We start from the raw sequence: 24,254 nt of genomic DNA, 5'->3' as shown, positions 1-24,254 counted from the left end.
CAGTCACAAGAAGCTTTAGTTCGGTGATGAATGCATTATTTGCTGACTCATTTAACTGTATGGTATTAGATAGAAATCACACTTAAGTGTGTGGAACAGATTGGCTAAAATGGTACATAGATTCATTCAGCAGTGAGAATCCAAGTAAAGGCACAGAATGAGTTTTTTTGGGACAACAACACAATGCAGTGATAAAAAGTGGCAATTCATGCAAAATAACTGGAGCCACTTTATTCATACTAATGTTTCTTCAGAGTATTTTTCATGAAAGGTAAGCCTTTCAGAAAAAGGACAATATAATTATTTTTTTAAAGAGCTGTGAATTGCAGTGGACCCAATTAGGACAATATTACATAATCTTCATCTGCAGAGGTGTGTTATAATATCTCTGAACAGTTTGAGAAAAATAATCTTGTGACTTGCCTGAAAAGTTGCTGGCATGTTGACATGTTGGTTAAACATTCAAGGTGATATTTGTTAAGATTTTGCCACACCGCTGACCAAAAACCATCATCTTGTGGCAGTGTGGTAAACTATGTCATTCCAGAAATGGCTTGTTCAGTAATTTAAAGTGCAGTAGTTGATCTTATCTGACCTCACCAAAGTCTGGAGGCTGAATTCCCATCATCTCTGCAGATGTAAAGATGCAACCAGGAGAAATTTCAAAAAAAAAAGCAAGGTTAATGGACTAATCTTTATTTTGAAGGGGTCAGAAGAGATTCTTCAGTTTTCCGGAACGTAAATCATACCTCGGTCACATCCCATCCAGAATGAGTTTGTATTAACATCAGGAAAGATGTATTGCTTTGGAAAGGGACACGGTGCAAATGTACAAGAATGATTCAAGTGTGTAAGATTTTATATTGATAATAATTTGCCTAAACATGGCTTGTACTTTGAGATTTGAGAGGCGATATGATTGAAGTATTTAAATGTGTCTGAAGTGTTTTTGTTGAACACTTGAGAAAATGGTGATGAGCTACTTCTCTGAACTGTGGCTGTCCATTGTGATGTGGGTACATGCATCACTGTTAAGGAATGTGTTGTGGTATTTTTATTTTGTGGCAGAAGGTATGGGATATATTTTGAAGTCAGAATAATGTGTGACTTGGAGGGGAATGTGTTATTTATCCATGTGTCTGTCGTCCTGTCCTTCTAGGTGGCTGGGTTTGGAGGCTTGGAAAGTGCATACATCAACATCTTGCACAGAAAAACTTCTTTCTGGCATAGTGCTCTAGAATAAGAGGGAACAATCTTTAAAAGTAGAGTTTGGTTAATCGTTTAAGTGAAATCAGAATGCACTGTTTCATACAAGCACAATGGGCATCTAACATCCTGATATATACTACAGAATTAAACCAGGTTATCTTTGTTTGAGTACTTTGTTTCTTGACTGAAATTGTAAAGGTTTGTAATTGGTTGACAACTGAAAGAAGAAAGCATACTTTGAAAAACTGTAACGTACCATAATTATTGCCTGTAAATGTTAAATGAAGATTTTCTTTTGCTGGCAGGAAATTCGAAATGAATCTCAAGATTTCCCATACAAAGTAGCTAAATATCCAGAAAACCGGGTTCGAAACAGATATAGAGATGTCAGCCCGTGTAAGTAGAATGTTGCAAGTACTTTGCCTTGTAAATTCTACATGGCTTAATCCATGGAGGTGGCTACGCACGTTTTCAGGTGCTTTGGTTACATTAACAGTTAAACTAACATGTATATTAAATACCAGTCAGATGATCTCGTGTTGCATGCACATGGTCAAAACTATTGGGAATAGGTAATTGCTCTAATTCAGTTTCATTTTAAAGTATTCCTTCTCTAAGCATTTTTTAAACTGGAAATTGCCTATGTTTATGTGTTGCAATATAGTTGCATGATTTAGGTGGTGACAGTTGCAGAACGGTGTAATTACAGGATGATGCTGCATAAGCAGTTTGCAATTTGGCTGTGAATGTCGAATTTACAATCGCAAAATTGATATGAAGTCAAATGAAAAAGTAAAGCCTTTTTTAAATAGGCAGTTGATCCTTCTTCAAGCACCCTTGCCCCTAAAAGGTCATGGATTTAAGATCCAGTTTAGAGACTTCACTGTTTTACCATGGACCAATTCCACCCCCCACCTCCCAAAAAAACCCTCTTGATTATAAAATATTCCAAGATGCTATTTGAGGATGAGCAAAGGAATTTTGGAAGAATTTTGGCTGATATTTATACATAAACCACTACCATCACAACACACTTGTTGTGATCAGTTATCTCACTACTGCTTGTGGGATATTACTGTGCATTATTTGACTGCCACTATTGTCTTTGCTACTGGTGTTCACACTGAAAATTCTCTTATTATAACTAAACTGGTCATGATCTTGGGCTGCCCACAGCATTGTACTTTGTTCTTTTGCCTGAATATACCCGATTCCGTAGTTTGAAGTGTCACTGACCTAAAGTGAGCATAAGCTGACATTTCTCCTGTGGGGTTTGCATCCTCAGCCTATGTGTTTGAGTAAACATTTATTCAGGAAAAGTGACTGCATAGTTAATACTGTCATCATTTGCGTAGTCAAGAATTCTGATATTACAAACAAGTAGTTTGACCATGTTGGTTCTGTGTAAATTCCACAATTGTCTGCTGGTTGTAAGGATTTAACTGTTCCAGTAAATGATGTTTTTGGTTAACAATTAATTACCTTGGGACAGGATCCTCAAGGGAGTTGTCAACAATGTCAGGTGAATGCATCTCCTGCTTGTAGTTGTTTCAGTGTGTTACGTTGAACCTTTACAAACGTAAAGAGTTCTAATTTAATAACTAACTCATGCCTAAATTGTTTGAGTGAACCATGAGCATTGTTTGATGGATGCTGCAAACTTGAAACTAGCAGATATCCCAAATTAACACTGCATTCCTATCAATCTGTTTAACACCACTGCCCATTGCCTTGCCCCTTTGCTGATTTCCAGCTGAAAATTTAAACTTCAACTCCACAGAGGCCGGTATCCTGTTGTCAAGTCGCCCTTTATTTACACATGCATTAAACTTGACACTGGTCCAGTTTCTTTAGAGCCAGCTTTGAGTGCTCATAGAGGTTCCTAGAATTCCTACAGTGTGGAAACAGGCCCTTCGGCCCAACCAGTCCACACCGAATCTCAAAGCTTCCCACCCATACCCATCCCGCTAGAATCCACCTAATCTACACATCCCTGAACAGTACGGCCATTCCATCTAGCATGCACATTTTGGGACTGTGGGAGGAAACTGGAGCACCCGGAGGAAACCCACGCAGATGTGGGGAGAATGTGCAAACTCCACACAGACAGTCGCCAGAGGGTGGAATCGAACCCGGGTCCCTGGCGCTGAGAGGCACCAGTGCTAACCATTGGTGCCACCGTGCCGCCCTACGGTGAACAGAACCTCTGACACTCCTGTTTATAATCTGTCAGCCAGGGCTCCCTGATTAGACAGGTTAACAGATCCAAACGGGGAACTAACATTACATGAAGTCCACTTGGCTGATCTTGTTACAATCACTGTATCCCTTCCCCTGTAAGTCTGGGGATGTTAGCCTATTCTTATAGCTTCTCCTCGGGTGAATTTACACCAGGTCTGGTTTCTCTGCCCTGCCTCTGATACTGGCAGCGTGTACCAGACTGTAGCTCGCCTCTTGTGCCCAGAGCTTCGCAGAAGAAATTCATCCTCTTCAGGCAGTTGAGGCTGTGACATCCACTGTGTTCGTCTGAGATTCCAAGGTTTCTTTGGCGCTAGATGGAGGGGGAGAACCCATGGGCTCTGACAGCCCTTCCAGCTGTTCTGAGAGGCTGGGTATGTTTTGCTCCTACCCCATTTCTAAATTTGCAGCTTTCATGTGGTCCATATGCTTGTTCAGGACAGCTTCACCTACCCAGGCGTTATACATCATGGGACCTGACCTCCTGTCGACCACACCTTTTAGCCATGGAGGACCATTCCTGTGGTTTTAGAACCAAACTTCATTCCCTGAATTAAACTGTCTGTTTCACTGTGTCCTGATGCCATGTTAACCTTCCTGCCAGTTCCGGTAAGATCAGGTTTAAGGTGATGCAGAGTCTTCTCCCCATTAGCAACTCTGATGGAACTATCCCTGTAATTGCATGAGGGGTGGTCCAATAGTTAAGCAGGAACTGGGGCAGTTTGGAAGCAAGTGAAGCTGGAGACTGTTTCTTTAAGCCCGCCTCCAAAGTTTGGACTACAGTTTATGCCAGACCATTGAACAATAGATAGTGTGGAGCTTTATGCCGGATGTCATTCTACTTTAGGAAATACTCAATTCCCTGCTGGTAAATGGCCCATTGTCCGTGACCAATGCTTCGGGAGTCCGTGTATTGCAAAAGATGCTCGCAACTTTTCTTTCATTGTCCCTGTTTTTGATGAATAAACTCTATGCATGTCCCACCACTTGGAGTGCGCTCCCATAATGACTAAGAACAGTGAGCCCATGAAAGAGCAGGCATAGTTGATGTGTAACTGAGTCCGGAGTTTACCCACTAATCCCCATGAATGGGGGGAGGGACCTGCTGGTGGTAATTTTTGTCCTTGTTGGCACTGTGGGAACTGCCCCACCAACATGGCTATGTCTGCATCCAGACATAACTTTTTGCCAACATTGTCATTTTGGACAATGACCCTGGTGGAGTTCAGTCAGTATCTGATGGCTTCCTTTTCTCGGGAGAATCCTCTTGCTCCCCATGATAAAATACCATCCTCTATGATGATCGGGTCTCATTGGGTCCAGACACGTTTTAATTCTGGTTGTGATGGCCCTTTTTTCTCCCCTTCTCCTCCCACCCCACCCCCACCCCAAATCACTACCAGCTGTTTATAGTTTTGCCAGGATCAGAACGTCTTGTGTCCGTGGTCTGATGTTATCAGGGGTAACTGGAAAGGTGTCTAAAAAGTTTAAAACCCGAGCGGACTCTTCAATGGCAGCACCGTCAGTGGTGTATCTACTGGCAGAAGGCAGCTAAAGGCATTCACATTTGCTACTTGGCCTCTGGGATGGTGTTTCAACCTGTAATTGTATGCACTTAAAATGAGAGCTCATTGCTGAATTTAACCTGAAGCTATGGGCGGCACGGCCTTGTCCTGTTTGAATAGGCCTAGCAGGAGTTTGTGGCCTGTTACCATTACAAATTAACATCTGTGAAGGTATTGGTGGAACTTTCTCACACCACAGATGATGGTGAAACCTTCCTTCTCAATCTATGTGTGTCTGCGCTCTGCATCAGCCAAAGTCTGGGAAGCATACGCTATTGGGCGTTCCTCTCGATTGGGCCATCTGTGAGCCGACACTACCCTGATACCACGTGGGGAGGCATTGCATATCAGCACCAGATTTTGATAGGGATCATAGTGTGCGAACAGCTTTGACAATGATAGCTGCTTCACTTCCCAAAAGGCTACGTCTTGGGTACGAGACCATTTTCAAGGTTGCCCCTCTTTATCAGTAGCAGACGTCAAGAGTGCTAGGATGGAGGCCAGGTTACATATGAACTTTCCGTAATAAGTCACCAATCCAAGGAAAGATCTAAAGCTCTGGTACAGACATGGGAACTGGGGCTCCTTTGATCGCTGTCACTTTATCTTCAAAAGGGTGTAACCCTTTCTTTCGACTCTGTAGGCCAAGCTGGTCACTTGGGGTGCTGGAACACACATTTTTCCCTTATAAGGTGTATGCTCCCCCTTGGAGAAACATCCAAGGACTGTGTCCAAGTTCGCTATGTTCTCCCCCTGGGTGGGATGCTGTTCGGAGTGTCGGTGTGGACTCGATGGGCCAAATAGCCTACTTCTACAGTGTAGGGATTCTATGAAGAAAAATGACTTCAAAAGTTAATTGTTTGCAGAAACCTCCAGTGGTTCAGTACAGATTCTGTCTTACTGAATTTTGAGTACAGACGAAGATATGAATAAAACGAAATGCAATCTTCAGGCATTTTAGCTGTTTTTATTTTATAAACACCCAAAACAAAATACGTGACTTGCTTTGATCGCACGTGTCTGTGAAGAGTTTATAATGGAAAAGTAACATTTGTTAATAAATTTAAATATCAAATTTGCTTACAATAAATCTTGCAGAATTCAATCCCTCTACATTGTATGGAAGATTTTTGGTAGGATTTTTCAAGCAAAAAAGGCATAACAGCTCTGAAAATCAGGCAAAGGGAATGCATCCTTTATTCTGTATGTCATACATATGTCTGGTTGCTCTGAAATTGTGCTCTTTGCACATGTTTGGAATGCGTGGACCTGTTTAACTATTGAGGCAAGCACATCTAGAGTCAGCACTGACATTTGTGATGAGCTAAGACTCTGACTTTAAGATGTTAATAAAGTTCTTAAAGGACATGGAGAGTGATTTCTGCTGTATTATTGTGAAATATACTAAATTTTTTGTGTAAAACCTTATTTTGAACATTCGAAATTTTCATTAATGAGCTGAGAAACGATGAACATCATTCAGGATGTATTTTGAATAATTAAATTATCAACATGTTCTGAGGAAGCGTCACTGGATCTGAAATGTTAACTCTGGTTTCTCTCCAAAGACCTGCTAAGCTTTTCCAGCAATGTTGGTTTTCGTTTGTGAGTGGTGGTTAAAATAGATTTTGTAAGTCTGGATAAATTATTTCCCAATGCAAATCCTGCATAAAATATGCTTCTCATTCAGTTCACATTTTAAGTGAATGAGAAGTGCATGTTTTATGCAGATTCTTCATAATTGTAAATATTTATGCTAAAATCTTACAAAAAAGATTGTCGAGGAATTGAATGAGAGACTGGTCGAATTAGGAGGGAAAATATGTTAATTGCCATGTAATACATGTTAGATTAGCTTTGTATTCCAAAGCTCGAGCTGAATTCTGTCAATGGAAATACCCATGTTGTGAAATCCCAAAGGCAGGTTGGGAAAAAGGTGCTGGAATTTTGAGTTCAGCATTTACTATCTGTAAGGCTCAGTGGCCTTATGTCAAAGGAGATCTGTCTTGAATATTCGATCCCAATTTGTATTACAAATTGTCTGACTAAAAACGCACCTCAGGTACTTCCCATCCAAACCTAGACGAAGAGTTAGTCCTTTGTACTCAAAAAAAAACCTGTTTTCAATGGAAAATGAAACAAAAGAAGTAGGAGAATGGGTTTAGATTCTGTACGACATTTTCCTATAATGAACTTGAGAATTATGTATCCACTGTAGACTTGTTAAGACTGGATGAATGAGGAAAAGTATCATGTACTTTGTCAGTAGAATCTTGAGCATTATTGTTCTGCCAATAAAATTATATATTTGTGTTTTTTGCAAAAAGGGACCAACAGTTTTGTGACAATTTCAATGCCTGCTGGCTGACCTGACACCAAGCCACTGGTGTGGAAAGCTTCTTTTAATTGTAATACAGTAATCAAAGCCCCCTTTCTGGTTGATGTCCAGAGAACTGTTCCTGTTTACCACAAAGGCTGAAGCTGTTGTGATAAGGTTTGAAACAAATTGAAGCACAGCCAGGCCTGGCCTGGCAAGCACAAAGAGGTGATGTTGAGAATGGTGCAGAGAGGTAGCAGTTGGTGTCATACATATACATGAGGAAGATGATTCTTTGGTTGTAAATTATATTGACAAGGAGCCTCTCTGCCTCCCTCCTTCACTGTGCTAACGCCACTGAATTCAGAGGACCAGACTAATGCTCTGGGGACATGGGGTCAAATCATAACATGGCACACGATTCAACTGAAATTTAATAAAAATATCTGGAATTAAAGGATAGCCTAATGATAACTGTGTAATCCTCATTGGTGAGCCAGTTGGGATTTTTATGATAATGTCCTTTTTTAGGGAAGGAAGTCTGCCGTCCTTATCTGGTCTGGCCTACATGCAACTTCAGATCCATAGCAATGTGGTTGACTCTTTGTCTGTGGAGCCACTTAGTTCGGGCCACCAAATGCTGGCTTGAAGTAATGTGCACATGGACACGTGCAACAATGAACGTACTCCCATTCCAGCTGGAGCTAGTGAATGATAATTAGGAATTGGCAGAGACACTGAAATTACATTGTTAATGAGGCTAGCTTGTTTCATTAGCTCTCAGTACAAAGTGGAGTGTGGCTGTTTGGTGGTGTGTGGGGGGTGGCGGGGCAGAGCGGAGAGTGTGTTTGTGGAGGGCTGGGGTCTGTCTCGGGGTGGGGGTCCTTGTTAGGGCCAGTGTTTTGCAGGGGTTCCTCCCTGGAGTAGGTGTGAGAGAGAGAGAGGAAGGGTACTCACAGGTTAGGTGTGAAGAGGTTCTCCCTGAGGTAGGTGTGTGAGAGAGGGGTGGGGGGGTTGCGATTTGGGAGTGGGGTTGTTCCTGTGGTAGATGTGAGAGGGCAAGGGACATTTTGGGGCGGGTTTCTGCCAAAGCTGGTGTGTGTAGGGATTGGCGTGTGTGTGTGTGGTGCTCCTGGGGTAAATGTGTTTGAAGGGGAGGATCCCTGTTGGAGCTGGTGTGTGGTGGGCTGGGAGTGGGCCATCTGTGACTGGTGTGTTTGAGGGGAGGAGGCTGTGCCAGGGCACAAGTTACTGCTAACCTCCGTCAGCCTCGAGGTTAATAACTGTTAGTAAATGACTGGAAGCATTCAATCTGCTTGTTTTGACCACCTTTAACGGAGGCATTGGACATTTTGACTTGTTTTGATTGGGTAATAAAAGAGGAACGTTTTCACTGACAGGAAGTTCAGTAACTGGGGGCACAAATTGAAGATCATGAGCAGTTGAACCAGCGGCAGCAGGAGAATTCTGTTTTACACAGTGAGCTGTTGCAACACATTCCAGATTACTTGAAATGATGGGAATGGAATCAATTATAATTTTCAAGAATTCATAAATATTTGAAGATGAAATTTATATCATGGCCAGAGAACCGGGAATAGCTTGTTTAGAGAGCTAGTACAGGCATGATAACTCAAATGGGTTCCTCCAAGGAGTGAAAATGTGATTTTGTACTGGAAGCATGTTGAAATGTCTGATAATGGTTACCTTGCCGGATTAAATTTGGTCCCTTGAAAGTGAAATTGCAGATAAATAGGGTGGCGACGAAGGTGCCTGTGTCACTTGCCTTTATTGGTCAGTGCATTGAGTACAGGTGTTGGGACAACATGTCATGACTGTATTGGACATTGATGCCACTTTTAGAACACTGCATTCAGTTCTGGTTTCCCAGTTATAAGCAGGATGTTGTTAAAGTTGAAAGGCTTGGAAAAAATTTAGAAGGATGTTGCCAGGGTTGGAGAGTTTTGAGCTATAGGGAAAGGCTGAATAGGCTGGGGCTTAATTCCCTGGAGTGTTGGAGGACGAGAGGTGACCTTATACAGGTTTATAAAGTCATGAGAGGCATGTATAATGTGAATAGCCAAGTTCTTTTTCCCAGGGTAGGGGAGTCCAAAACTAGAGGGCATAGGTTTAAGGTGAAAGGGGAAAATTTAAAACGGACCTAAGGGACAACATTTTCACGCAGTGTGTGGTTTGTGTATGGAATAAGCTGCCAGAGGAAGTGGTTGAGGTGGGAATAATTACAACATGGGTACATGAACATGAAGGACTTAGAGGGGTATGGGCCAACACAGGCAAATGGGACTAGTTTAGTTTGGGAAACTGGTTGCCATGGGCGAGTTGGACTGAAGGGTCTTGTTTCCTTGCTATATAACTTTGACTGTATGAGGAAGAGACAGGAATTGATCACTGACATGTTTGGGGTAGAAGAGGAGCCATTGAGGAAGTGATCAGTCAGGTAAAATTTGAACTATCTGGTCATGATTTTAGCAAAGCATATGTATTAGAGGAGGTTGACTGTGCCAGAAACTGAAAAGAAATTCAGAAAAGATAATGCAGAATGATCACAGTTGCAGAAAGTATCATTTATAAACTTTGTTTGGGTGTTTGACTGCTTTAGGAGGGGAGTGCATGTGATGGGAATTAAAACTGAGTTCTGGGAGAGGTGGATGTGGATCTGAAACATGACATCACTTTAGTTGCTTTGCAACGAAAGGGACGTTGGGGATGGAACTTCTTTCTTCTTTTGTATGGCTTCAGGGGCAGAAGTTGTTGAGATCCTGAACCAATCCAGTGCTGGACAGCAAATGTAACTGCCGGACGTTACCTTCGAAAATGAGTCGGGGCAAGATGTTATGTGTGGCATGGTTTTGTCAGGATTCCTGCAGTTTTGGCTAGTTACGCTTTAAGGTGCAACTTGCATGTCGGGTGGCCACATCAGCCATGACCTATGTGACTCTTTTGAGGGTTGTACAGATGCTGCAGGGGATATTGAAGCTTGGTGATGGTTAAGTTGGATTTTAGATATTCTGTTTATTTCAGAACCTAAACAGCTTAGGTTCATCTGTACCATCAAGTTGTGGGTAAGGTGAATAGCCAAGGTCTTTTTTTCCAGGGATAAGGGAGTCCAAAACTAGAACGCATGGTTTAAGGTGAGAGGGAAAGGATTTAAAAGGATCCTGAGGGGCAATGTTTTCATGCAGACGGTGGTACGTGTACAGAATTAGCTACCAGAAGAAGTGGTACAAGTGAGGATGATTATGACATTTAAAAGGCATCTGGACAGGTACCTGAATAGGAAAGGTTTAGACAGATATGGGCCAAACGCAGGCAAATTGGATTAGTTCAGTTTAGGATACCTTGTCGGCATAGACAAGTTGGACTGGAGGGTCTGTTTCCGTGCTGTATGACTTTGACTATCGATGTTTGATTCATGATCAGAGAATTCTTGGAGCTGTGTGGTGGATTTGGGAGATCTTGAAAGTCTGTGCATGGGCAAGTCCAAATTGTTGCTGATGCAAGTTATTTCTGTGTTCCTGTGTTCTGTTGAATAGGGAGAGGGCCAATATTTAAGGGGACCAGTAACCATTTAACATGGAGTTAATTATCCTCATTCCTGTGGGGAAATTGTGTCAGTGAATTTGGTGTGATGCCTTGAGACCTATATAGATACAAAGTATTCGGTTGTTGAGAAGAATAGAGCTATGATTGAAGTTTGAAGTATGAAGTAGTTTTTGCACCTCACCTTTTGCTCGTGAGCTTGCAGATGATGTTCAGTTGTGTCTGTCTTTTTGGCAGTCTGTTTGGAGGTGGTGAGAGTAGGTTAGGGAATAGTCAAGGGTCATTCCACAAAGGTACAAGTTGGGTCATGCTGCCCATTTTCTCCAGAAGATGACATTTAGGGCATGAGTACCTTGTAATTTTCAAGGTAGAATGAAGAGACAATGGACTTTATTGGATTTGGTTGTAGTTTCCACTAGTAGAAATATTCAGCCTTTGTTTTTAAAGTTGAAATTTAGTATGGCTTCCATGACCTGGAAAGATTTTGCCTGAATTCTAAAGGCAGTATCATCAGTGTTAATTACTTTGTGATAATTGGTGCCCTTATGTGGATTTTAAAATGTTAGTGCTTGGACACTTCCCTGTGAAAGATCATTAACTGCTCTTGGAGTGCTGACCTTGTCTCATGGGTTGGCCTTCATTGATCAGTTTCTTAGAACTGTCCACAGCAGCTAGAGTAATTTGGCACTTGGCAGCAATAGGGACTGTTTAAGTATCTGTTTTTTTTTTGTTTCCACTTAGATCCTTGCTCAGCTTCCAACACTATGACAGTGGCTTCAACATGAAGCTTATGATGAAAATCAGCTTCACTGTTTGTGGCAATAGTAAAGAGTTTTTCACAACTGCATGGGGGCCTAAAAACAGCATGCTCCTTGCTGAATAGAGGAGGATTGGGTTTGCAGTAGGGCTCATAGAGTGAGCCAATCTGGGGACTTGTAAATTGGGCAGCGCAATGAAATAAGCCAGAAGCAATAAAATAATCCAGAGATCCCTGGTTTTGACAGGGCTAGTGCCATCACCTCATACCGTGTTTGGGTAATGTGGCTACTCTGTATTCTCTATAATTGAGAAGAGTGCCAGTAGCCATTGTCTTGCCAGTAGGCTAAGATGGTACAAGAACTGTCTTTCCTAGCAGATGTGTCTCATTTTCATGGATGCTGGACCAGCATCCAGTTCCACCAGGATAAAGTTGTCTGACAGTGGAGACGGTACTTACTGGACAACTTCGCATTGCTTCTCAGTTTGTTTTTTTGATCTCCTGTCTGTGTGGTTTATTCAGGGACCCCTTTGAATTGGCCAGTAGTTTGGCAGCAACTGGAGTTTGCAGCTTCTGTTGGGTTTGATGCTCCACGTTTATTCAGGAGGTTCAAGTCCAGACTGCTTGAATGTGGAATGTGGGCAGAGCAGTTGCCATACCAAGTTATGATGCACCATAGGAAGCATTCTAAAAATTGGCAAGAATCTTTACAGACATGCCAAATTTCCTTAGCGTCATCAGGAATTAGAGTTGCTTCTCATTCTCCTCATGCTTGTATGTATGTTGCCATTTTGGATGATCGTGGAGTAGTGGGTGGTTAAGACTGAGGCGTGTGAAGCCATTGAAGGCTTTCATTTAACTATAAAACCTGCTTCAATTGACTCTCTCGTCATTTAAAGAGTGAAACTTGATTTTTTAGCCATGGAAGGGACTTTCCACAGTAATGCATAGTAGTTGAAAAGAACAAAGTAAAGAAAGTAAAACAGTTTCACTTCACTTAAAATTATTTTAGCAAAACAGACAATTGAAGTTTGTGCGTCATTTTACTTTGTTAGCTCATCTCCTTTCTCTCTCACTCTCTTTCCTCCTTCCCACACTCTGCCCCCCAACTCCGTGCTCCATTTTTTTTTTGTATTATTATGACTCGCAGTAAGTTTTCCTTTTGTTAGATTTATAATTCGATAGTTGTACACTGCACTTCCATCATTTCATAATGTCAGTTCATCTGTTTGTCCTTTTTACAATTGAGTTACATTTAAGTCTGTTATTATCTTGAATGCCTTTTGGAAGAGATCTGACAAAAGATAAAAGTTAAAGGTAGCTATAGACTGGTTTCGTTACTGGAAAGATTTGTCATTTAAGTCATTAATGCATGTAAATCTAGAATTGTCTGCCTGGAGTTGTCACCTTGGGTGGTTCAACACTGATGCCAACTTTGTCAGATATGCAGGATACATTTCATAGAAAACTTTGTGACAAGTCAATTTTTTAAAAATTTAACATCGCAGAGTAGTTAACAGTACAAAAGTAGTTAATTCAGCACATTGTGGTCACCAAATGATTCTCAGTTGGTACCATTCTCCTGCTTTCACCCCATAATCTACATACTCTTCTTTTTCAAACAAACATCTAATTCCATTTTGAATGCCTCAACTGAACCTGCCTCCACCACACTGGGCAATGCATGCAGACCCTAATCACTTGTTGCATAGAAATGCATTTTCTCATCTCACTTTTTTGCTTCTTCTATAATTACTTTGAATTTACTCCTTTGTCCTTGATCCTTTCACAAGTGTGAACATTTTCTCCCATCTATACACTGTCCAAACCTCATGATTTTCAATCCTTCAATCCTTCAATCAGATCTCCTCTCACCCTTCTCCAAGAAGAACAACCCCAGCTTTTCCAATCTGACTTCATAACTGAAATTCTTCATTCCTGGAAGCATTTTCGTAAGCTTGGCAGGCATTTCTCCAATGCCTTTACATCCTTCCTAAAATGTTTTACCCAGAATTTGATGCAATATTCCACCAGAAGCTAAATTAGTGACTTATGTAAGTTTGACATAATCCTCTTGCTCTCATACTATTTTTTAACACAGTCTATGTTTTTAACAAAACAGCTTTTTCTTGCTTTCTCTGCATCATCATGTTGTACGCAGTGCCATGACATGCTGTTGATTTGCTGCTGAGGTGTCTGTATCGGCTAATAGTGAAAAAGGTTGTTCTGCACATCATTGCCACTTCTGGAAGATGTTGAACTGCTCAATTGTCAGCATCTTGCTTTGGCTACATCTGGTAGCATTGTTTCACTTTGTCCTTTTCATTTGGAGTGTTGGGATGGTCATCCAGGATATTCTGTGACACTTGCATTTATTGGAAGAATTTTTCATTTCAGGCTAGGAATATTAAGAAAAAATCAAGGGATGCACAATTTCTGAAAAGCAAACTTGAGGCATGGGCGAGCTTCGGGTTGGGAAGGTGAGGTGCTATGGTAGTGGAAAACACCAATATGGCAAATACAGAAAGAACTCTTTTCGGTGAGATAAGAGAAGTAGTACATTAGGAGACAAAAGATCGGTTTTGATTTGTATTCATTGATGGGGTGTGGGCATCCCTGGCACGGGTCAGCATTTGTTGTCCATTCCTAGTTGTCCTTGAGAAGGTGGTGGTGAGCTGCCTCCTTGAAATTGCTGTAGACCCATAATACCATAAGGATGGGAATTCCAGAGAGACAGTGGCACTGAAGGAATGGTCATGTAGTTCTGAGTTGGGATGGAGTGGTTTGGAGGGGAGGTTGCAGGTGATGGTTTCCCCATGTATTTGTTGCCCTGGTTCTTCAAGATGACAGTTGTGTGTTTAGAAGGAGCTTGAATTTCTGCAGTGCATCTTGTAGATGGTATACACCGCTGCTACTGAGCATCAGTGATGGACAAATCGAATGTTTGTGAATATGCTATCTATCCAGTTCATTTGTTCTAGATGGTATGAAGCTTCTTGAATGTCATTGAAGCTTCGCTCATCCAGGCAGGTGGGGAGTATTCCATCACACTCCTGACTTTAGCCTTGTAGATGGCAGATAGACTGTGTGGCATCAGATGGTAAGATACTGCAGGAATTCCAGCTTTTCACTTGCTCATGTTGTGCAGTTTTATGTGGCCATTACAGTTTCTGGTTAGTAGTAGCCCGTAGAATGTTGGTAGTTGGGGATTTAATGACAGCAATTCCATTGAAAGTCAGACTTGGATGATTAGATACTCTCTTATTGGTCTTGTTGGAGATGGTCATTGCTCAGCACTTGTCAGTTCAAACCTGGACCACTGAACTGTGAAATACAGATAGATACACAGACGAGCAACAGATCGTGACTCTTTAAGCATGGATTCTGTTTGGCACTAGGATTTTGCCATGCAGGCAATAAATGGGCCACTTGCAAACCATCTTATAGAAACCCTGCAGTGCAAGATATGTGCACAGATGGAGGGGAAGTTGTGGGAGCATTGATCATTACAGATACTGTGGTTATGAATCCGATTTGTAGTGGCACAACAAGTTACAGAAACAAAATTTGGAGAAAAAGAAAAGCAAGTGAATTGATATGGGTATTTTCACAATATTGATGTGCAATAATTATCAAAATACAATTCCGTAAAAGAATTGGGCGAGAGGTTTAGTTCCTTGACCTCTTAATAACAGGAAAGTTGTATTATAACATGTCGTGCATTGTATAACATTCATCACTGAGGTGCCCCCCTTACAAGCTTAAAAATTATTTTTTGAAAATTCCTCCGTGCTGAACTTTGGGAGCCGTAACACAAATTGTACAATCAAACCTACCTACCTTTTTATAATTCCAAATTCAATGAACACCATAAAAAGAACATTGCGATATGTTACTCCAGTGATAAAGACATCAAGTATCTATCTAATTGGTGGTCATTATTTGTGAATGTTTATGCTTCATCTTTCGAACAGCTCTTGTTATAAAGGTTAGCATGAGATATCTCCAAAATCAAAAATCCACTTCTACATTTAATATTCAGCACAGAAATGTTCCTTATTTGAATATGCAATGAGAAAAGAAACACAAAATGAAGTTGCTGTAATATTCTGAATATAAATACAATCAAAAGGGAAATGGAGCAGAACAGTTAGGGATTACAGAGATAGTAGGAATTGCAGATTACTTTCATTTTTAGCTGATCATGATAGATTTTTGATTGACAAGGAAGTTAAGAATTATGGGAAACAGGCAAGAAGGTCACAGTGAAATGATTTGGAATCTTACTGACTAGTGAAGCAGGCTCAATGGGTTGAATGGACTTCTCTTGTTCCCCTTGTCTTTTTTTTTGTAGTAATCGTTGTTACAAGTTAGAACTTCGGCCAGAATGACCATCATCGTTGTTCTGCGAGTATTGCATCTTGCTGGTTCTGTGACACATCTTTTATCAGTGTTACTGGCTACACTCTGATCACATCATTTTCCGTTTACATGTTTGCTTCATCTGCCTTCAACTGAATAATTTTAATCAATCTGAAGTAAATTTTTAAATGTCACATTTGTGTCCATCTTTGACTAAAATAAGTTTGTTATTGAATCATCACAAAGAAAATATTGCTTTCATGCATGTGATGTTACCTGTTGCATCTATTTTATATCATTCAACGGGATATATCAACTCCAACACTTAAATCAAGCCAATTTTAAACTAATACCCTAAAATCTCTATTGTACTGGGAATTGTTCATGTAGAGAAAGGAGGCTTCTACTGCCTAAAGATCAGTGAGCGTTACTGCTCTGCATAGACCTTGTTCAATGATTTGATAAAATGTATAAACTTTTTTTTGTAAAGCAATTAAACTAATTTTACAGCAAAAAATAATTTTGGTTTAACACTAGATTTGTATTTGAACAATATTTTCTCCCAGTGGTTGAAGAGTTAAACAGCTGTGTCTTTGTGTAGGCTGCATCAAAACCTATTCATAGTATTACATTAGTTCATCTTTCTGAAACAGTGATGTCATCTTTCCGAGAACACTAGGGCTTTGGTTTACCAGAAAGAGTAGAACTTTTCCTGTTGACACCTGAAATGTAAGCATTGTTAAAATGATCATGGAAACATTATTGAACCCTTAATGATGTAGAAACTGGCTGATTACATATTTTTGGAAAACAGCTTATTTCAAAGGAGTCATATGCTACTCAAAACTGTTTATAATTATATTTTGTGTAAAATGCCAGCTCTTTCAATGCACAATGACTGTTCTACATATTTTTGTAGTCAACATGTGATCGCTATCATTTTAAACTGGAAGTTACATTTTCTCAGTTTGAAAACACAAATAGGATGAATAGAATGTGTATGCACAGGAAGATGGCACAAGCAGTTCTACATTACAATATAACTTTTTTATTGTGAGAAGCTGATGAAACACTAGCATTAATAGTCAGGACTGTATTGATTTTAATTGTTTAAAATGAGGTTTTTCATAAATTTCATGGTAATTATTTTCTCTGTTCTGTAACTTCTCAAAATAATCCTGTTCGATAAAGTACTGGCAGGGAGTCAAAGCCATTCTTAAATATCCAACTTTGCCTCTAAGTTGCTTTATAACTTGGGGAAATAACAATGTTGTAAAATATTTCATTAGTTGGATTGCTTAATAATAGTGGGAATTTACAGACCACCATAAATGAAACTGTTGTTTGAGGTACGCCACCCAAGATACACCAGTTTTTTTGAGATTCTGAGCAAATTCATTTTTATGCTTAATTAGCAGATCTCTAGTGGTGTTGCTCACTGAGTTTAGGTTTTGTGCATATACAGTGTATACAACCAAGTAGTATTGAGAAGAAAGTTTGATTTTAAATTTTGTTTTTGAGACCTTAAAATAATACAGGACCAGATGTCTTGTGGTACTGGGATAAAGATGAGCTAACTTTTAGTTTCAAAGTAAACGTTTTGGGGTGGAAGGTACGAGTGTCACAGGACAGAGGAGCACAGACAAAATTTCTTATAACACTGGGGCATGTTTTGGGTGCAGAGGTTTTCGAGGTGGTGATCCTAATTTGGAATGCTGAGAGCCCTTGAACACTGTTTAGAATGGCAGTTTGGTGAATTTCTTGCAGTGTTGAATTGTTAGATGTTCTGCCTACTCTGGTGAATATAGTTGAAGGGAAAAGACTCCATTATTGTTCTGTTTCAAGAAACTTGCTGAAAGTAAATTGGTAAATGTGGAGCTGGAGGTCACTATCTCTGAAAGTAAATTGACATGCTTTCGTAGTAACAGTGACTAAACTGCAAAGCAGTTGTGATACTGTTGAAGCTTTTAAGTTGGTGGATAATAGTTAGGGACTTTAGAGATCACTTTAAATTATAATTTTAACATAGGTCCTTTTTCTCCTTTTGAAGTTTTTTTTTGTGATTATGAACTATTTTGAGAAATGTGTTGAACTGCTTGAAATTAAGAAGCTTAAATTTAGAAGAACATAATGTATTTTGCTGGATGGGTGGTACTGGGCAGATTATGAAACCACCAACCAGATGAAACTGAGACTTTAGTCTCCAAAGCACAGTGGGAAATGGCTTGTAGTCCTATTCCCATTGTGGCCTTTGCAGTCTTTCCATGGCTGTTTTGTTGATAGACAGTGTTTCCTCTGTTTCCCACTTAATCTGCAAATCAAAATCTAATGGTTGGCAAACAGCATGCGACGCAAATCTAGAACAAAACTGTGCAGAGTATGCCGCTTGCATAATTTCCCCATTATCTGCTAGCAGTTTGAACAAATAGGAGTTAGGAATTAAATGGGTCTGGCAGTTACCCCACGACCAGAAATCAACCTGGCCTGCTGCTGCTTCAGCTTGGAGGCTGCACAGTTTTGTGACCAGAGACTGGAATTCTCCACAGTCTTTTTTTTAACCTGTAGGACAGTGATAGAATGCTAAGCAGCTCTGTTCTGCTGAGACTAAGTTGGGGACAGGCGCCAGTGGTATGATATTACAACTTCCTGCGCAAGTTCTTTTGGGAAGAGAATCTACCCTTTGTAATTCATTACTCAAGTTGGTTCCCGAAGCCCCATTCTTGTTGAATCAAGATGAGCTAGGATAATTTTTCCATTTCAGGCAGTAGCTTTGGGATCAGAACCAGGAAAAGTGAGTACGCCAGGAGCTGTGTGGTGACTCTTAAATTTTGAATTGTTGAATTTCAGTCTTCTGTAACTTCTTCTTGATTTGGTTTAAAATCCAGATCTACCATCCTATTTAAGTTTTAGTTCAGTTTCTTTCATATTGTATGTATCTACGTGCATGTATGCAACACCTCCATTGAAGCATTATATTCTTTGTTCTTGCATTGTAGTTGACCACAGCCGTGTGAAGCTTCAGAAAGCAGACAATGATTATATCAATGCAAGCCTAATTGTTATGGAAGAAGCCCAGAGAAACTACATTTTAACCCAGGTAGGTAGTTTTAGAATGAGCCACATTAAGAGTGATTGTTGCAGAGTATGATTAAACATAAAACTGTATTCCATTTTAAGCAGTTCTGAACAGTGTTCCCTCTAATTTTTCTGGGGTTGTGCGGAACCCAGTAGCCTGAAAGGTACATTGCATCCATTGAGCGCAATTGCAATTTGTGATATTGCAATTTTTTTTTTTGCAGTTTGTATATGAACTAATAAAAGTGTGCCATTGTAATTTCTAGTTACAGGTATTCTACCTGCTAAACTAAGCAAAAGTGTTTGCTTGGCTATGAAATCTGAGGACCCATCTAGTGGTGATGCTATTTACATTATATACATTGTGACCAAAAGTGAACACTACTAATTTATTTGCTCCTTCGCAGTTTTTTCATGCTTATCATTATTTGCTGCTCAATGGTTGTAAATTGCATCTAGGATGATTTTTGTCTAGATAACATGTATGACTTTACTTGGACAACTTGATACAAGTTATCTATCTCTAATCTATTTACATTTAGTCAAGTTCGTGAAGTTAAATTCACACTAACAGTCAGCACTTGATGCGTGAAATATTGCACAAATGTCCAGAGGAATTGACCATTCATGAAACCCGGTCATCTTTTAGAGCATAGTCCACCAAATGACGAATATCTGAATGGAGCATGTCTTGACTTTTTCCACAGCCATAAGTTTGAAATCAGGGTTGTTCACATATTTCATCACAGTTTGGTAAAAGAGGAATATTTCAGCAGTCACTCAACATTGTCTTTTCCAAATTCATAATCGATTGTCCTGGCGATTGCAGTATGATCAAACATATGCCACCCATGTAATTCCTCTTCTGAAAATCTACTTTCCGGGTAGTCACACAGCAGTTGAATAAATTGAAGCATTGGGATAGCATCCACATCACTGTCAGAAGCAGCCAGAACCTTCTTAACTTCACTCAAATAGACATGTTCACCTAGATACTGAATCTCCAGTTTATTGTTCTTGACCCCTGCAAATTGCTTTGGTTCAACTGTTGTCAAACAGCGTCTTTGCAATAATTCTTTCTTTCTTATTCATTCATGGGATGTGGGCATCACTGACTAGGCCAGCATATATTTTCCATCTAATTCCCCAGAGGACAGTGAAGAGTCAACCACATTCCTGTAGGTCTGGAGTCGCATGTTGGGCAGAGCAGGTAAAGACGGCAGTTACTTTTCTGGAGGACGTTGATGAACCAGATTGCTGGGTACATGATCATGATGACTCTTGATTCCAGATGTTTATTGAATTCAAATTCCACTATCTGCCTTTGTGGGATTGAAATCCGGATCCCTGGAGCATTTCCTGGGTCTCAGGATTAGTAGGCCAGTGATAGTACCACCAGGCCATCTGGGGTTTGAATCACACCATGGTCACTGGTGAAATTTGAATTCGATAAAAGTAATCTGTAATAAAAAGCGAGCCCAGAGCAGGCACCAGGAGTATCTAAGAATGAGGTCTCAACATTGTGAAGCTATGGCATAGGACCGCTTGCATGCTAACAGCATAGCCACGAAGTAATAGACAGGACTCCGTAATTTCACAACAAACAGGTGAGATGTATGCTCTGCAGTCCTATGACATCCAGTCATAAATGGTGGTGAACAATTAAGTAAGTCACTGAAGGAGAAGGCTCCACAAATATTCTATCCTCAATGATGGCAGGGCTCAGCACGTTAGTGCAAAAGTTGAGGCTACAGCATTTACAACAGTCATCAATTAGAAGTGCCGAGGGGGTGACTCATCTTGGCTTGCTTTAGAGGTTCCCAGTGTTGTAGATGCCAGTCTTCAACCAATTTGATTCACTCCATGTGATATCGAGATGGCTACTGCAAAAGCCAGGGTCTGAACAACATTCTGACATTAGTATTGCAGAACAAATCTAAAGCACCAGTTATTGCCCATCAGTCTCTTATTGATCATCAGTAAATTGATGGAAGCAGTCGTCAACAGTACTATCAAGGAGCACTTGCTTGGCAGTAACCTGCACTTTGAAAGATAACCACCGATGCATTCCCTATTTCTAGGGCCTCTTCTTTTAAGTACTGTGTGAAGTAAATATCCTGGGGATTCATCGGTCTTAACTCCACCAGTTTCTCCAACACCACTTCCCTCGTACTGATTTCCTTCAGTTCCTTCTTCTGACTAGACCCTGTTTTCCCCAATATCTTTGGGATGTTATTAATGACCACCTTGGTAAAGACAGAATCAAATTAAAGATTTAATTCCCCTTCCATCTCTTTTTCTCATTGTAACTTGCCTTGTTTCTGATTGTAAGACTTTATAACTATTGAGGTCAAGGCATTAAAATGGTCAAAGCAGTTTTTAGTTTTTTTTTTAAACACAAAGGCCCATTGGTGACTGGATCACCGTTTAAAATGGCTAAGAATATAGTCAAGGCAGTCTTTGTGATTATACAATCCAGGAATTTCTTTGGAGCTACCCACATTCTAAATGTATGGTCACCAGTCCCAGCATTGACAAATACTTGGTGCTGCAGTGTTATATGCCGCCATGCCCATAACAACAGACCATTCAGGCTTTTATTGACTCTGATGGAAGTGACTTTTCTTTCATTTAGAAATCAGCTGAGTCTAGTGAATGTATTGAATGTAGTAGTATCAAAAGAACAAATGAAACAATCTACTGTAAAGAAATGTGAAGAAAGCATTTTCTAGCATACCTTTCTGGATGTCTGTTCGCTTTAATGATGCAAATCTCAAAACTTAACTCCATTTTGCATCTAATTGAAAATTCAAATATGCTGTCTAATGGATATCAAAATGAAGACAATAGGCTAGGAGTATCTCTGCAGATAATTTCAATTCAAAGCAGACAGTTCTACCGAACTGAACAAATGCAGTCACTGGCTGTTGGAGTCCTTTTCTTTCTTTTAAAAGAAAAGTTCTGATTTGATCTACTCTACTGAAGCCTGACTGACATGTTTTTAACATGAGGCACAATTTCTAAAGCCTTGTGCTGATGTTTATTCTTCAACAGAACTTAACAGGAAATGCTTGCAGGGACTTCGTTGATTTAGGGCATCACAGTTTCAACAGATGCTGTTTGCATTATTTGTACACGTATGCACACAGACACTTGCAATAGTTATCACTATATATTTATACAGGGTAAAAACCTCATTAATTCAACCATCCCAAATTCTGGCTCAGAATGTTGATACCATTCGTAGAGGCAATTGTTGCCTTTGCTGTGATTAACTAATCCAGCATACACTGAATTTGTAGTCTTCTCGTGCCACTCAATCTTGTATTTTATAGTTGGTATCAATTTAATCCACTTACTTCTAATCCTTAATGTTCAAATAATGTCAATCAGAAAGCCTTAGCTCTGTGCCACTGCTCATTGATTAAGAAATTGCAAATGTATTTACACTTTTCCTTTTCAGCGCAGCTCTAGCTAAATAATGCAGCTTTTACTTGTCTGAAGTAAATTAGCCAACTCTGCACAGACCATTCTGTAAATGGCTCTTGTGGCACAGTGGTAGTGTCTCTACCCCTGAGCTAGGAGGCCCAGGTTGAAGTACAACCGGCTCCAGAAGTTGGTTAGAAAATATCCAGAACATTGTGTAAGAGTAGTTTTGTGGTGATGTCATGGAGCTGCCATCACTGAATATAAATATCACTATGGGCAGAGTCTTTTTATTTTGTGGGATGTGGGGGTTGCTGGCTGGCCAACATTTATTGCTAGTTCCTATTTGCCCTATTTGGCGATGAGCCCCCTTCTTGAACTGCTGCAGTCCACCTGCTGTGGGTTGACCCACTATACCATTAGGGAGGGAATTCCAGGATTTTGACCCAGTGACAGTGAAAGAACGGCGATACATTTCCAAGTCAGAATGGTGAGTGGCTTTGAGGGGAACCTGAAGGTGGTGGTGTTCCCATATATCTGCTGCTCTTGTCCTTCTGGATGAGTGCAGCTCCAACAACATTCGAAGCTTGACACCATCATGGGTTTGGAAGGTGCTGACTGAGGATCTTTGCTGAATTTCTGCAGTACATTTTGTAGATGGTACGCACTGCTGCTACTGAACATCGGTGGTGGAGGGAGTGGATGCTTGTGGATGCAATCATGCCAATCAAGCGGGCTACTGGATGGTTTCAAGTCCCTCATCCCATGAATGAATAAAAAAAAAGCTTCTTGAGTGTTGTTGGGTCTGCACTCATCCAGGCAAGTGGGGAGTATTCCATACACTCCTGACTTGTGTTTTGTAGATAGTGGACAGGCTTTGAGGAGTCAGGAGATGAGTTACTTGCCACAGTATTCCTAGCTTCTGACCTGCCACTGCGTTCATGGTGAGTTCAGTTGAGTAAATTTGCGGAAGGTTGGGGGAGCTGCGGAAAGTGAGGATTGCCAGAGGATACAGCAAGCTATAGGATACGCCGGAGACTTGGGCGGAGAAATGGTAGATGGAATTTAATGTGGACATTGGGGTGATGCGTTTTGGAAGGTCGAATAGAGGAGCGAAATATACAGTAAATGGCAGGATCCTTAGAAGCATCAACAGAAGGAAGGATCTATGCGTACAGGTTCACAGTTCCTTGAAAGTGACAACACAAGTTGATAAGGTGATCCAGATGGTATTTGGCATGCTTGCGTTTGATTGGGCTATAAAGTATAAAACTTGGCAAATCATGTTGCAGCAGTATAGAACTTTAGTTAGGCCAAATGTGCAATATTGTGTGCAGTCCTGGTCACCACACCACCAGAAGAATGCGGAAGCTTTGGAGAGGGTACAGAAAAAGTTTACCAGGATGTTGTCAGGTTTGGTGGGTCTTACTTATGAGGAGTGATTGGACAGACTTGGTTTGTTTTTGTTTGAATGTTGGAGGCTGAGGGGTGACCTGATGGAGATATACAAAATTATGAGAGTCATGGATAGAATGGATAGTTGGTATCTTTCCTTCCCAGGGTAGAAACATCATTTTACTAGGGATGTAGGCTTAAGGTAAAAGGGGGAAACGTGCATGGCGATAAGTTTTATTTTGCAACAGCGAGTGGTAAGTGCCTGGAAGTTGCTGCCGCGAAAGGTGATACGGGCAGATAGAATAGCAATGTTTCAGAGGCAGCTTGACAGATACATGAATAGGCAGGG

At 40.5% G+C, this 24,254-nt stretch overlaps 1 protein-coding gene across 2 annotated transcripts in view; it reads left to right on the top strand.

The window, feature by feature from the left end:
- The first annotated feature begins 1,517 nt into the window (after positions 1–1,517).
- The window catches only part of ptpn2b (protein tyrosine phosphatase non-receptor type 2b), a 62,557-nt gene continuing 39,820 nt past the window's right edge, over positions 1,518–24,254 (top strand). For both annotated transcript variants that reach the window (XM_020532075.2, XM_020532074.2), the window contains exons 1-2: positions 1,518–1,605; positions 19,006–19,106. In XM_020532075.2, coding sequence (XP_020387664.2) covers positions 19,071–19,106 — 36 coding nt within the window. In that variant the 5' untranslated portion in view covers positions 1,518–1,605; positions 19,006–19,070. The remainder of the gene's footprint in view (positions 1,606–19,005; positions 19,107–24,254) is intronic.

Source organism: Rhincodon typus, chromosome 4 (genome assembly GCF_021869965.1).
Source record: "Rhincodon typus isolate 14 chromosome 4, sRhiTyp1.1, whole genome shotgun sequence".
NCBI lineage: Eukaryota > Metazoa > Chordata > Chondrichthyes > Orectolobiformes > Rhincodontidae > Rhincodon > Rhincodon typus.
Note: the sequence above shows the minus strand (reverse complement) of the source record. Positions and strands in the feature narration are given on the sequence as shown.